Source organism: Lagenorhynchus albirostris, chromosome 6 (assembly GCF_949774975.1).
Source record: "Lagenorhynchus albirostris chromosome 6, mLagAlb1.1, whole genome shotgun sequence".
NCBI lineage: Eukaryota > Metazoa > Chordata > Mammalia > Artiodactyla > Delphinidae > Lagenorhynchus > Lagenorhynchus albirostris.
This window is the reverse complement of record NC_083100.1, coordinates 2,849,288-2,861,930: the sequence shown is the minus strand read 5'-3', so window position 1 is coordinate 2,861,930 and position 12,643 is coordinate 2,849,288. Positions and strand designations below refer to the sequence as shown.

At 65.7% G+C, this 12,643-nt stretch overlaps 1 protein-coding gene across 2 annotated transcripts; it reads left to right on the top strand.

The window, feature by feature from the left end:
* KLHL30 (kelch like family member 30) lies at nt 1–12,047 on the top strand. 2 transcript variants are annotated; one of them, XR_009541004.1, is made up of 9 exons: nt 1–110; nt 1,902–2,715; nt 4,013–4,148; nt 6,030–6,116; nt 6,652–6,807; nt 7,966–8,154; nt 8,669–8,814; nt 10,186–10,812; nt 11,698–12,047. XR_009541004.1 is itself a non-coding variant. In XM_060151696.1 (8 exons), exons 2-8 carry the CDS (start codon nt 1,942–1,944, stop codon nt 10,435–10,437), a joined length of 1,740 nt encoding a protein of 579 aa, XP_060007679.1. In that variant the 5' UTR covers nt 1–110; nt 1,902–1,941; the 3' UTR covers nt 10,438–12,047. The 2 variants fall into 2 exon arrangements, 1 of the variants encoding a protein (XP_060007679.1); XM_060151696.1 differs by having other exon boundaries at nt 10,186–12,047.
* The last annotated feature ends 596 nt before the right edge of the window (nt 12,048–12,643 follow it).

Here is a 12,643-nt window from a genome sequence, read left to right as displayed (position 1 = left end):
GCCCAGCCCAGCCCAGTCATATCCCAGCAGGCCCTCCATACCCCTTGGCCGCTGGGCAGTCCTGCTCTCCAGCCTGAGTTCTGAGACAAGGTCCAGGTGCTGACTGAGAGGTAGGGTCTGGGGAGGCAGATGGGAAGGCAAGGTGAGGACCAGGGCTGGGACCGGAGGGGAGGGTGGGTTCTAGTGGGACAGCTCAGTGGGCTTGGAGATCACAGCGCTGGGTGCTTTGGAGAGACCCTGCATGCTGGCTAGGCCAGGCCCCTCAGCGTGGGGTGGGGGCTCAGGTCCTGGCTGGGGAAGAGGACGAGGGTGGGCCGGGGGAGGCTGGACCACACCTCTGACTGCAGCCGGGGCCACAGCAGCCAGCCCCTGGCCAGAGCTGGGTTAAGGCCCTTTGGTGGCCCACCCACTCTGCCCTCCTCTCTCCTGGCCTGGCAGGCACTGGGTGGAGGCTCTGAGACCCCCTGGAAGCGCCCGCCCCCCTGCTGGAACTGCGGGGCAGCAGGTGTCAGCAGACGACCTGAGGCCCCACGGGAAGGTGCTGGGCACCCTGGCCCGCTGGTCCCCAGGGCTGCGATGCCCGGAGAACGGGGCCACAGCAATGAGGGGAATGCGAGGCCTGGGGGTGGCGGCCACCTGACTGATCTTCTGCGCTCCCCTGGGAGGGAAGGGCCGCCTTCATCCTGGCCAGAGAGACCACTGGGTCAGGCAGGATGGACACGGACCGCGGCTCCCTACCAGTCCTGTCTGGGCAGAGCCCAGGCAGGTCCTTGGGCCCCTAGGTGGGTTCCTTGGGTGCTTCCCTGCTCAACTCCCACCAACGGCACCCCCGCCCGGGGCACCCGTGGTGCACGGTTCTCCCCGGGGCTTTGTCACTTTCATGGCTCTTGGTTGACCCAGCATTTTGCACTGGCCTTAGCTCTGATGGGTCCGAAGCTGCCCCCTGGCGGACAGACAGCTTTTTTGCTGTGTGGTACCTCGGGGTGAGATCACCTGTGCAAAACCTTTGTTTCTCTGGGGCGGTTTTCTTAGGGCAAAAATACCCGAAGATCATAAAGAAATATGCACATCATTAAATAAGCCCAGAAAAGGATCTGCTGAATCAGGCAATGTGAACAGCGGCCGCCCCCCAGAAAGTTTCCTTTGCCTGCTTTTCTTTACCAACCTACGCCCAGCGACGTGTAACCTGGGGGTTCAGGGCCCAGGCCCCCGAGCCCGGTTCCCCATGTCTGAGCTGTGTGGTCTTGGACAAGCGACCTAAGCCTTTTTTGCCTCTGTCTCCCCACTTGTCAAAGGGACTCAAACAGCACCCAGCTCTCGGGGTGGCCGCGAGGGCTGAGTGATGAGTATTTGTGCAAAGCTCAGGGTGGGCCTGGCACGTGGGGGGCACCGTGACAGCACAAGCTGCCGTGGGGACGTGACCCCTCGGCCCCTTTCACCGCCAGCCTCTTAATCAGCACATGAGGAAGCTGGGATCAGAGAGGGGTGTGGCTCACCCAAGGTGACCCAGCAAGGTCATGCCCAGTGAGGACCTATGGGGCAGAAACTATTCAAATGCCGATGCTCTCCCCAGCAAGGTGGGATCTGGGAGCAGAGGAGGCCACTTGGGGGTTTGGGGGTCCACAGAGATCCCCACACTCCAGGAGGAGGTATGGAGGGGGGCTGAGCCTTGGTTCCCTTGCTGGCCTGTCCTGCCCTGATCACTTGACCACGACTAGGTCTCCCGCCCGCTCTGAGCCTCAGCCTCCGCACTGTAACCTGGGAAAGACACTGCCTGCCTTGCAGGGCTATGGGTGAAGCGCTTCACACATAGTTGATGCTCAGACCGACGGTCGGGTGGATGGGTGACTCGGGCTGAGGAGACCGTCCCCGTGGCTGACCGTGCTGGCTCCTCTCCCTAGGAGCCCGTGGGGTCGCCCGTGAATAGTTGGCCGCGCAGTCATGGTGTGGAACGTGGACGACCTGGACTTCCACCTGCCCTCACACGCCCAGGACATGCTGGACGGCCTGCGGCAGTTGCGCTTCCAGCCCAAGCTGGCGGACGTCACACTGCTGGTGGGTGGCCGGGAGCTGCCCTGCCACCGGGGGCTCCTGGCGCTGAGCAGCCCCTACTTCCACGCCATGTTCGCGGGCGACTTTGCCGAGAGCTTCTCGGCGCGCGTGGAGCTGAGGGACATGGAACCGGCCGTGGTGGCGCAGCTGGTGGACTTCGTGTACACGGGCCGGCTGACCATCACCCAGGGCAACGTGGAGGCGCTGACCCGCACGGCCGCGCGCCTCCACTTCCCCGCCGTGCAGAAGGTCTGCGGCCGCTACCTGCAGCAGCAGCTGGATGCCACCAACTGCCTCGGCATCTGTGAGTTTGGGGAGCAGCAGGGGTTGCTGGGCGTGGCTGCCAAGGCCTGGGCCTTCCTGAGGGAGAACTTTGAGGCCGTGGCACAGGAGGATGAGTTTCTGCAGCTGTCCCAAGAGCGGCTGGCCACTTGTCTGGCTGGCGACTTGCTGCAGGTGCAGCCGGAGCAGAGCCGGCTGGAGGCCCTGCTGCGCTGGGTGCGCCACGACCCCCAGGCCCGGGCCACCCACCTGCCCGAGCTGCTCGGCCTGGTGCACCTGGACGCCGTGCCCCGGCCCCGCGTGCAGCAGCTGCTGGCCACGGAGCCGCTGATCCGGGAGTCGGAGGCCTGTCGGGAGGCCCTGTCCCAGGGCCACGAGGGGGTGAGTGACGGGTGGGGAGCGGGGAGAGGCGCTCCAGAGACCCCACCGGCATGGGGACTGACAGTATGATGGGGGTGTCCCCAACCTTGCAACTCTGCCTCCCTTGGGCCGGTTACCTGTGAGGGGGTCGCAGTTCATCCCCAAGTACAGGTTGTGCCCCTGGGTGTGCCATACCCTGGACGTGAGGGGAGGGGGACCCCAGAAGTGGTCATTCCCAACCCCTGTCTTGAAGGAGCCCACAGCTTGGTGGGGACAAACCTGGAAACACACCTAAGGCAGCATGAGAAAGGCCAGCGCTGGACTGTGGGCATCCTCAGAGGGTCAGGCAGTCACGGAGAGCTCTCCGGAGGAGGCAGCATCTGAGCTGGGCTTTAGAGGAAGGATAGGAGCTTGGCAAGGGGGACAATAGTACAGGAAGACGGCACAGCTTGCGCCCAGGCAGGGAGCACGGACAGGCGTGGCAGCCGGCCACCACCTGCCCCTTAGGAAGCTGCTCCAGCGTTTATCGGGTGCAATTTCCTGTCTGTGCTGGAGGTGGGCCCGGGGGTGGACAGGTCCTAAGGAAGCGACGGGCCAGGGGAGCCGAAGTCTGTCCGCTGCCAGGCAGCCTTGCTCGGAAGGGCTTCTTAGGAGCCATGCCAGCAGACAAAGACGTGGCTCAGGCCAGTGGCGGGGTGTGTGGTGGCAAATACTAACCGCTCCCCCGCCAGGCCCCGCCAGGCACAGAGGGCGGCCTCGCGCTGGAGCCAGCTAGGAGCCCCGCCCACTAGGTGGTCACCCAGTGACGGCGGGTGGTGGGAGGGCAGGCCTGAGAGGCAGTGGGACCCCGGGATCCTGGGAGCTCTGGGCGGTGGCTCCTTACCCACCCAGGTAGGAACATCCCAGCATTTCCTGCTGGGCCATCCCAGCGCGACCTGCCACAGGCTGGCTCGGGGAGCTGGGCTCCTGGTGGGGCGGGGAGCTTAGGTGGGGAGCTGGGGAAACGTACGGGCCTTGGCCGCTCGAAGTGAGCAGGTCTCACGTGCGGGCACACCAGGACCTGATGCCCCCGCCTCTCCCAGCCCTGAGCGCTTCTTACCGTCGCCGGCACGGCGTGTGGACGTGTGTGTGTGAGTGTGCACCCACGCACAAGCACACCCGGGCACGCACGCGCTGCAGCTCGCCCCGCCCTGTCACAGGGCCACGCGGAGGGCCCACGGCTGCCCCCAAACGCCCCGGCCACCCCCTGTCGCAGAAGCCACCTTAGCGGCCTGCCGGCGCCCGGGCGCCTCTGACCCCAGCCCTCCCGGCCCCACAGGCGCTGCTGGGCCTCCCGCGGGAGCTGGAGGAGGTTCTGGTGGTGGTTGGCGGGCGGGCGCTGGAGGAAGAGGAGGAGGACGCCGAGCAGCTGGCTCCCCGCCCCGGGAACTTCGCCTTCTACGACCCCAAGGCCAGTGAGTGACCGTCCGGCGCCCAGGGCACGGGCACTGCTGTCCCCGCACCGCGACACGGGCTGCACAGAGAGCGGGGCACCCACCGGCCGCGCGGGGGCGGGATGGGGGGCTGCAGAGGAAACCGGGGCCCCCACAAGGGAGGGGGGCTGACCGTGGGGGGCGCTGCGGCCCCCTCTCCCTCCAGCCACAGCCCTAACTTTGGGCCCCGGGGCCTTGGGTAAAGGGTCCTACCGCCCAGACGGCACAGCGTGGGAAGGTGGCTGCTGGCCGGAGTGGGAGGGCGGCCCGACCGCTGCTTCCTCTTGGCACCCCTGCCCTGTGAGCCCAGTGGAACCAGGTCCCAGGGGGAAGACAGAGGGCCGGGGGTGCAGGCAGCCTGGGGAGTGAGAGCTCTGGGTCGGCCCAGTGGGGCTCTGATTCTGGCCTTTGAGCGGGTCTCTCCACCTCCTTGAGCCTCGGTTTCCTCATCTGTGAGATGGCCTTTGTAACAAGGAGCCAATGGGAAGAGGGGCCAGGCCTGCCGTCTGGATGGGGCCTCTCCTGACCGCAAGAAAGCAAGGTTGAGAGGGCAGCAGGGCGGTGGAGGGGCCACACTGGCCCCAGGAAGCTCTCTGGAAAGCACTGAGGAGCTGGCTGCTGTCCTGGGGCCGCACGGCAGGTGGCCACCACCCCCATGGCGTCAGCGGCTGGCGGGCTCCAGGAAGTCCGAGGCCGGCTGTCCCAAGTCAGGGCCTGACGAGAAGGGATTTGGGGGCTGACGTCAGGAGCTGAGCCCAGGAGCAGCTGTCCCTCAGATCCCGAGGGGAGGGGGCAGGGGGGCACTGGCAGGCAAAGGTCTGGTGACTGCTGGGCAGTCCCCACCCTGGGGTGACACAGACATGAGTCAGGGGGACACGCAGTCCCTGCCCAGCGGGCTGGCACCTGGCGAAGCCTGGGGTTTCACGTGTCCTGAAAACTGTCGTAAACAGTAAACAAAGTCCTCCCAGGGACGTCCCCGAGGCCCAGGTCTCTCCCACAGCCTCCCACAAGCACCCAAAATGTGTCCATTATAGGACTTAACCACTCCCACACTTATTGCCTCATTTTGGTTTTTTCAAAGCACCTTCTCGTCTCTTGCTTCAGTTTACCTCATGTAGCTTCGTGAAGGCAGGTCCAGCGCGGGGGCATTACCCCATCCCTCACACTGGGGACGCTGTACCTTTAACAGCAGATGCCGTCTGACAGACGAGTCTCCTGTAGTCCCCACGCCCCCAGAGATGGGAATTAGCCCCATTCTACAGACGAGGAAACCGAGGCTGGGGCTTATTCAAGGCCACACTGCCGGTGCAGAAGAGCTGGGGTTTGGACCCGCTCTGCCCGCCTCGTGGCCGAGTCTGATGCCCTCCACGCTGCCCGTGGGCGCAGAAGGTGCTCAGGATGAATGAACGGATGAGAAACGAGTGAACGAATGAGGCTGGTGTCATAACCCCCCTGTGGCTAGTGAGCAGGCCCCTTAACCCATCCCCCATCTGACTGAGGCTGGACCTGACTCAGGCCCAAGAGGGCCATCGGGGGTCAGTGGGATCTGCTGCAGTGCCGGGGTGAGACCTGGCCTCTGGAGCCTGGACCACTTCTCGGCACACCCTGGGCGCAGTCAGGTGTCCAGTCTGGGTGCCGGGCTCTGAGGGCGGCGTGGGGCACCAGGGGTCTCCAGGAGAGACGCAGCACCCAGGGTCACCTCGAGCCTCACCCCACCGGGTGTCCTCCCCCACCTCTGCCCTCAGCTGAGTCCCGCCCCTCGGCCCTCCCCACCGGTGAGGGGACATTTCTGCACCCCTAGAGCGGGGAGGAGAGGCCCCCGCAGTGAGCCCAGCCACCCTGACCCCGCAATCTTCTTGCCAGAGAGGTGGATGGCGCTCCCAGACTTCCCTGACTACCACAAGTGGGGCTTCTCTCTGGCGGCGCTGAACAACGATGTCTACGTGACAGGTGGGCAGGCGGGCGCTCCCCGCCTTGAGCCAGGCTCCCAGCAGCTTAATCCACAGAGCAGGTCTGACCCCTGAACGCAATGGTCGTGAGAACAAACCCTCGCCCTGCTCTCAGTGGGATACCTGCCCGTTCAGTCAAGGCTCTTCCAGACCTTTCCATCTTGTGAAAGCAAGGACACTTACAGTCCACACGAGGGTGCAGGGAACGGTTCTGTGTTCTGTCCTACAGCCGGGGCCTCCCCAGAAGGAGCTGTGTGATGGAGGGTGCCGGGGTCAGTCTTCTGTTTTATGTCTTAGAAGTTGGGGGTCCTTGTAAGGTCTGATTGAGAAGAAAGCTTCCACTGGTGGAGGTTTGAAACCACTGATCATGTTCCGCTTGTTTCTGGGGTGTCCAAGTCACACGGCGAGACTGCGCCACCACGGCCACCCCCCGCCCAGTGTCCAGCAGGACGGAGGCCTGGGGTGGGGGGAAGGGGGCGGGGCCCTGGAGAGCCCAGGCTGGCGGGCGCCCGAGTGGACAGAGCCTCTCCCGGCAGGGGGCTCTCGGGGCACCAAGACGGACACCTGGTCCACGACGCAGACCTGGTGCTTCCCGCTGAGGGAGGCAGCCTGGAGGCCCGTGGCGCCCATGCTGAAGGCCCGCACCAACCACGCCAGCGCGGCGCTCAACGGGGAGATCTACGCCATCGGCGGTGAGGCCCCTCCCCTCGCCTCCTGCCTCCTTCCGGCCCCTCCTCGCCCTCTGCCGCCTGGTAGCCTCTCGCCCCCACACCTGGGCCACCTGCTCCCTGGGCATCCGGGGTGAGGCTCAGACGCGAGCCTTGGTATCTGGCCCCAGGGTGATTCAATGCTCTCCAGGGACGCAAGAACAGGACAACGAGTCAGTCCCCGAAAGGGACCCATGAGGAGCTGGGGCCTCGAGCTGCCAGCAGGGACGACCACTCCCATCCCAGAAACTTGGGCTCAGCCCTCAGCTTGGGGCCACCTCCTCGGTGACGTCCCTGGGGTGAGGGGACCCACCGTACCTCCTTTTGCTGTCACCTTTGCCCACACCACGCCCTCAGCCTGAGCCCAGGGCCCACCTTATCCCCCTTACACCCCAGAGCTGCTGCAAGGAGACGCTAACGGTTAGATAAGTATTGAGACATGAGATGCGTGTGGGAGTTTCCCAAGGCCTCTGGAGGTGACAAGCTGGCCCTGAGGCCGTCCTAGGTGCCCCACCTGTCCTGGCCGGCCCCCTTGCCCTCAGTGGCTGCCGTATCCCTGACCCAAGGGTAGAGGGCACGCGTAGGGCCCAGGGCAGCTCAGGGTCCCCAGGCTCTCAGAGCCCAAGGTGGGCTCCAGGGAGAGCAGGAAGCCCTCCCACCCACGGCTGGTCTATGTCACTGTCACATCCAGAGCGGAGGTGCTGCCTAAAGCTCCATCCACTGACCTCCTCTCTCCCACGGAAGGACCCCACCCCGTGAGGGGTCAGGGGGCGGTGGCCTCCTGGGGGCCCCGCGGGCACCTCTCCAAGCGCCCTGGGCTCTGAAATGTTCAGAGAGGCTGGGCTTCACCGTGAGGCCCCATTGCCCACTCTGGAGTCGGGCGGTCCTGGGTCCAGGTGCCCACCCTCATGCCACTGCTTGGAGGTGAGGCCTTGGGCAGACACCCTCACCTCTCCGAGCCCCAGCTTCGCTCTCTGTAAAATGAGGATAAGTCCCCTGCCTCTCAAGGCCGTGCCCTTCCCCTCCTGGGGCGCCCAGAGTGGTCCCTGCGGCCTCTACAGGGCCCCAGACCCTGCGTCTCCAGGAGCCTTCGCTCATCCTAGCCCCCTGCAGCCCTGACGCCTCCACGCCTTGCCCCTGCAGGCACCGCTCTGGATGCTGTAGAGGTGGAGAGCTACGACCCCTACACGGACACGTGGACGCCCGTCAGCCCAGCCCTCAAGTACGTCAGCAACTTCTCGGCGGCCGGCTGCCAGGGCAGGCTCTACCTGGTGGGCTCCAGCGCCTGCAAGTACAACGCCCTGGCTCTGCAGTGCTACAATCCCGTCACAGGTCGGGGGGAGGGGGCATGGGGCACGGGGAGGGGCCGGGGCCGGGCCACCAGTCCCTCCCAGTGTGGCCGAGGGGTAGGTGGGACCCAGGGGCAGGGCACAGGTGGGATCCCACCTCAGTGAGCGGGAGGGTGGAGGCCCCAGGGGTAGGTGAGGCCGAGGGGGGCAGGGCGCCGGCCGCCACAGCCCCATCAGCAGTGGATGGGACAGTCGAGGAAGGCAGGGGACCAAGGGGGTCACCAGCTCAGAGCCACAGCTCCATCCCAGCCTGGAGGTATAGGGGGCTGGGGGCAGAGTGCCCAGGGCGGGGGACAGGGAGGCCCAGCCCTGGGACTGAAAGCTGTGCGGCTGCTGCCTCTGCCTGGAACTGGTCTCCTGGGGACGAGCAGTGGCCCGGACCCCAAGGCACAGTGGGCGCCAGCGTGGGCTCTAGACTCTGTGCCAGGCTTTGGGCCCCCTCGGGAGCCCTGGCCGCACGGCCGCCTGGTGACGCGGGCTGGGGCGTGTCCCCGCAGACGTGTGGAGCGTGGTTGCCTCGCCCTTCCTCCCCAAGTACTTGTCCTCGCCGCGCTGCACCGCGCTGCACGGGGCGCTCTACCTGGTGGGGGACAATACCAAGAAGGTCTACGTGTACGACCCCGGGGCCAACCTGTGGCAGAAGGTGAGCCAGCCTCACCTCCCAGGGCGATCCCCACCTGGACCCCCGACCCTGCAGAGAGCAGGCCTGGGGACGGTGGGGTCTGGGGGTGTCGCCGCCAAGGGAGGTGGGGACAGTGAATGGAGACACGAGAGCCCAGAGCCCCCCTGAGGATGAGCGCGCCGAGAACCTCGGGCTGCTGGTCATGGAGGGTGCTCTGTCCCCAGCACACAGCGCCTGTCCTCCTCAGGGGGCAAAACCGGGCTCAGTACTCAGGGACCTGTGGACTCAGAGACAGCGCTTCCTTCTTGGTGTCGGCCGGGCCCGAGGGGGAGTGAGTCTCCCGGCCCTGGGGGTGGTCAAGCCAGGGAGGGGATTCCTGAGCTGTGGGGGCGGGTAGCAGCCATTCCTAGGCACCCCGTTCACCCCACCCCCATTGCCGCTACTCCCACCCTCCTCCATCAGGCCCAGGGGAGGGCGCGGTGGGTGGACCCCTGGGGGCAACGGAGCCCTGGCCTTTCCCCCTGTTTCTCCCCGAGAAGGGGGAGGGACAGTGCCCGGAGCCCGCGGTGGCCTCGGCACTAGCTGGGCCATCAGGGCAGCGCAAGGCCTCTGTGATCCTGCTGGCCGCAGCTGGCCCCTGGCGTCAGCGCTCAGCTGACCGGAGGCCCCCATTACAGCGGCGGAACAGGTGCAGGGAGGACCTGCCAGGCTGCCGCTTTCTTCCTGGGTCCCGTCGGCCGGGCCCGTCCCAGCCCACAGCGTGGTTCTGGGTTGGGTCCCAGCTGTGCGGGGCTCCACTTGGTCCTTCCCAGGCCTGGGGGGTTGCCGCCCAAGACCCCTCTCTTCCTGCCCTCCCAGGCTCTTCCAGAAGGGCCCACATCTTTAGCTCTCACCCCGCAGCCCCCATCCAGGGCACCCCTAGGCTACGGGCCGAGGCAAGGGGTGCAGGGGCAGAGCGATGGGTCCCATGGGGCACCAGTCAGGGCTGAGGCCACATCTGTTCCCTCCGAGAGAGAACCGCCGAGAACCAGAAGCGCAGCCCAGCCCTCACCCTGGGAGGGAGCCCTGGGGTCAGGCCTCCACATCTCCCACCCGCTTTGACTCCCCAGCTTCAGATGTGAGCAAATTCAGGCCTAAGAGAGAAAGAGGGGGCCGGAAACATCATCCTGGGAGACGTAGGGTGGAGAGGGGAGCAGTGGGGTGTCTCCACTGAAGGGAGAGTCTGAGGGGTCCTGGAGGGGCAGCCGGGGTGAGGTCCCAGGCAGCAGGTGTGCCGGTGCCCTGGATGGGGTGTGGGCCGTCCTCTCTGCATGTCCCCCTGTCCCACCCCGAGGGCACCGTCACCACCACCCTCCAGTCGCCCACTGGACGCTGACCGAGGACTGTCCACAGGTGCAGTCCCTGCACAGCCTGCATGAGAACGGGGCGCTGGTGTCGCTGGGGGATGAGCTGTACATGACGGGCGGCCGCTGGCAGGGCATGGACGGCGACTACCACGTGGAGATGGAGGCCTACGACCCCCGGCGCGACGCCTGGACCCGCCACGGCGCCCTGCCCCGCCTCTGGCTCTACCATGGGGCCTCCGCCGTCTTCCTGGATGTCTCCAAGTGGACCCAGCCCTTCGGGCCCACCCAGGAGCCCTAAGCCGCCCCTCGGCGCACCTGGAGCAGGCCCACTGAGCTCCCGCCCCGGGGGACGGCCCCCTTTCACTGTGGTTTGTGAACCAGTGTCGCCGTCCCCTCCAGGGCTTGGGCTGGGTTCGGGCTACCAGGGGACGTCAGAGGACACAGCCTTGGTCTCCGCAGCCACCACGCCAAACTCTGAGCTGACCTGCGGGAAGGGCTGGGCCTCTGGAAGCCTGTATGGATGGGAGAAGCAGCTCTACTGCCTGTGGTGTGTCTGAGACCTCAGAGGAAGGAGCCCAGGGCCGGGGGAGCCTTGAGAGAACTCCCGTGCTCTCTGAATACTGGCCGCTCCTGGCTGTGTGTCCCGCTGGTGGCTTTTGGAGGACCTGCACAGGTGAGGGTGACACGGAGGCCCAGGAAGCTGAGGCTGTTGCAGAGGGTGGGCAGCACAGAGCAAAGGGCCTGAGGTGGGGTCAGTGCCCAGCCCTGGGGGGCCTGCTTCTGCCTGTCCCACAGCTGTGTGACCACGGCCGGCAGCCGACCCTCTCTGGGCCTCGGGCACATGGGGCTGCCTCGGGTGGGCTGCCTGCTCTCCCTGCCCCCAGCCTTACGTTGGCACCTTGTTTCCAAAGACTGTTTCTGGGGGCAAAGGAGACCCAGCTTTTTCTGTGTCAGCCCCAGGAGGGCAGCACTCAGAGGCTCTGAGGGAAGGTGGTGGGACGTGGCGGGAGAGAGGGTCCTCCCACCCGCTTGGGCGCTGGGGGCAGAGGGGGCAGTAGGGCTTCCCAGGGAGGCGAGCAGCGAGAGCCAGGACCCCCCCTGTTTCTTGGGGAGATTTGCTTCTAAACAAAGGCTCTTCATCGAAATGCAGGTCCCCAGACGGGGGCCCACAGGGGCGGGGGTCCTGCAGGGACTTCGGGGGATGGCCCTTGGGCACTTTGGTGGCTTGCGCCCAGGCGGCCTCCTGAGTGAGGAAGACCAGCACTTGGGGTGACTCGGGTGGCTCGCGCCTGCCCAGAGCCCCCCGACTTGGACTGGGTCCCCTCGCGGGGCTGGCTCGGCCGCCCTGCTCCTTCCACCTCATCCTGAACAAGGCCAAGTCTGTAGCCAAGGGGATGATGAAGGACCCCCACTGGGTGCTCCGTGGGCCAGCCCCTTTGACACAGGCTCTGTCAGGGGACACAGGGCTCCAGATGGGGAGCTCTGGGTCCAGCCTGGCACCGAGCAGCTGAGGCCTCGGGTACCTCCCACCCCCTCAGGACCCGGGTTTCCTCTCCAGGACCAGCCCACAGGCTCCTCTGTGAAGGCATCAGGGACCCAAGGGACCCTTGACATCCCTGGTCCTGAGGAAGGAGCCCCCGGTCCCTCCAGCTTCTATGGATCCAGACCCACTTTGCTCCCAGACCTGAGCCCTCACAGCCATGTCTTACGGGAGAATTCAGTTGGCCCCAGGGCCCAGACAGAGCGGGGCCTGCTGGGTGTCTGCTCTCTGCACCTGAGGACACGTGGTGGGCTGGTGGCCTGGGCGAAAATGAGGATGAAGGTTTCTGGGATCCTTGAATCTTTCCTTAAGAAAATCTTCTGAATTTTCAATCCAGACAGTGATTGGAAGTGCTGTTTCAAAACAAAGACTGAACGTGTCAAAGTGGACTTATTTTGATGACAAATGGGTAGTTGAAAAGGTGGTGTTCTAGGAGAAGACCTGCTTTCTGCCCCACTTGCCCCCACGGCACTGGGGGGCAGTACTTGGGGTGGGGGAGCATAGCCCACCCCAGGGCCTTGTCCTCAACTTTGGGGCACCAAACCGCCCTTCGTCTGATCAGCAGAGCTGGAATCGGGCCCCTCCAGTAGAGTGATGGAGAATACTTTAGGGAGGAGCTATTTCCAAGGTGCGGGCAGGCTGAGGTGGACCCAGCAAGGGCTCGAGGAGCTCCCAGGGCTACCGACGGTGGGGAGCTGCCACCACCCCCCGGCCTCCAGGGCCGAGCAGAGGAGATGCAGACCCCAGAAAGGGAGCTAGAGGGAAAGGGCTGCTGAGGGGCTGGGGCCTTTGCTAGAGGAACGCAGCCACTGCCCCTGCCCCAGTGCCTCCCACTGGCCAAACCCAACCAGAATCAGAGGAAAGACAGGCCACGGACACAGTCTGTAGTGGCCAGCCTGCAGGGGCAGAGAGCAGGTGGAGAGGGGTGGACAGGGCACCAGGATGGGCACACAAGATCTCCAGC

What these genes read in the sequence shown, in the direction of transcription:
- KLHL30 (XM_060151696.1), top strand. Translation starts at nt 1,942, where the DNA reads ATGGTGTGGAACGTGGACGACCTGGACTTCCACCTGCCCTCACACGCC. An exon ending in CTTCTACGACCCCAAGGCCA is followed by an intron (nt 4,149 to 6,029) that starts GTGAGTGACCGT and finishes TCTTCTTGCCAG; the next exon opens with AGAGGTGGATGGCGCTCCCA. An exon ending in GGGCCAACCTGTGGCAGAAG is followed by an intron (nt 8,815 to 10,185) that starts GTGAGCCAGCCT and finishes GACTGTCCACAG; the next exon opens with GTGCAGTCCCTGCACAGCCT.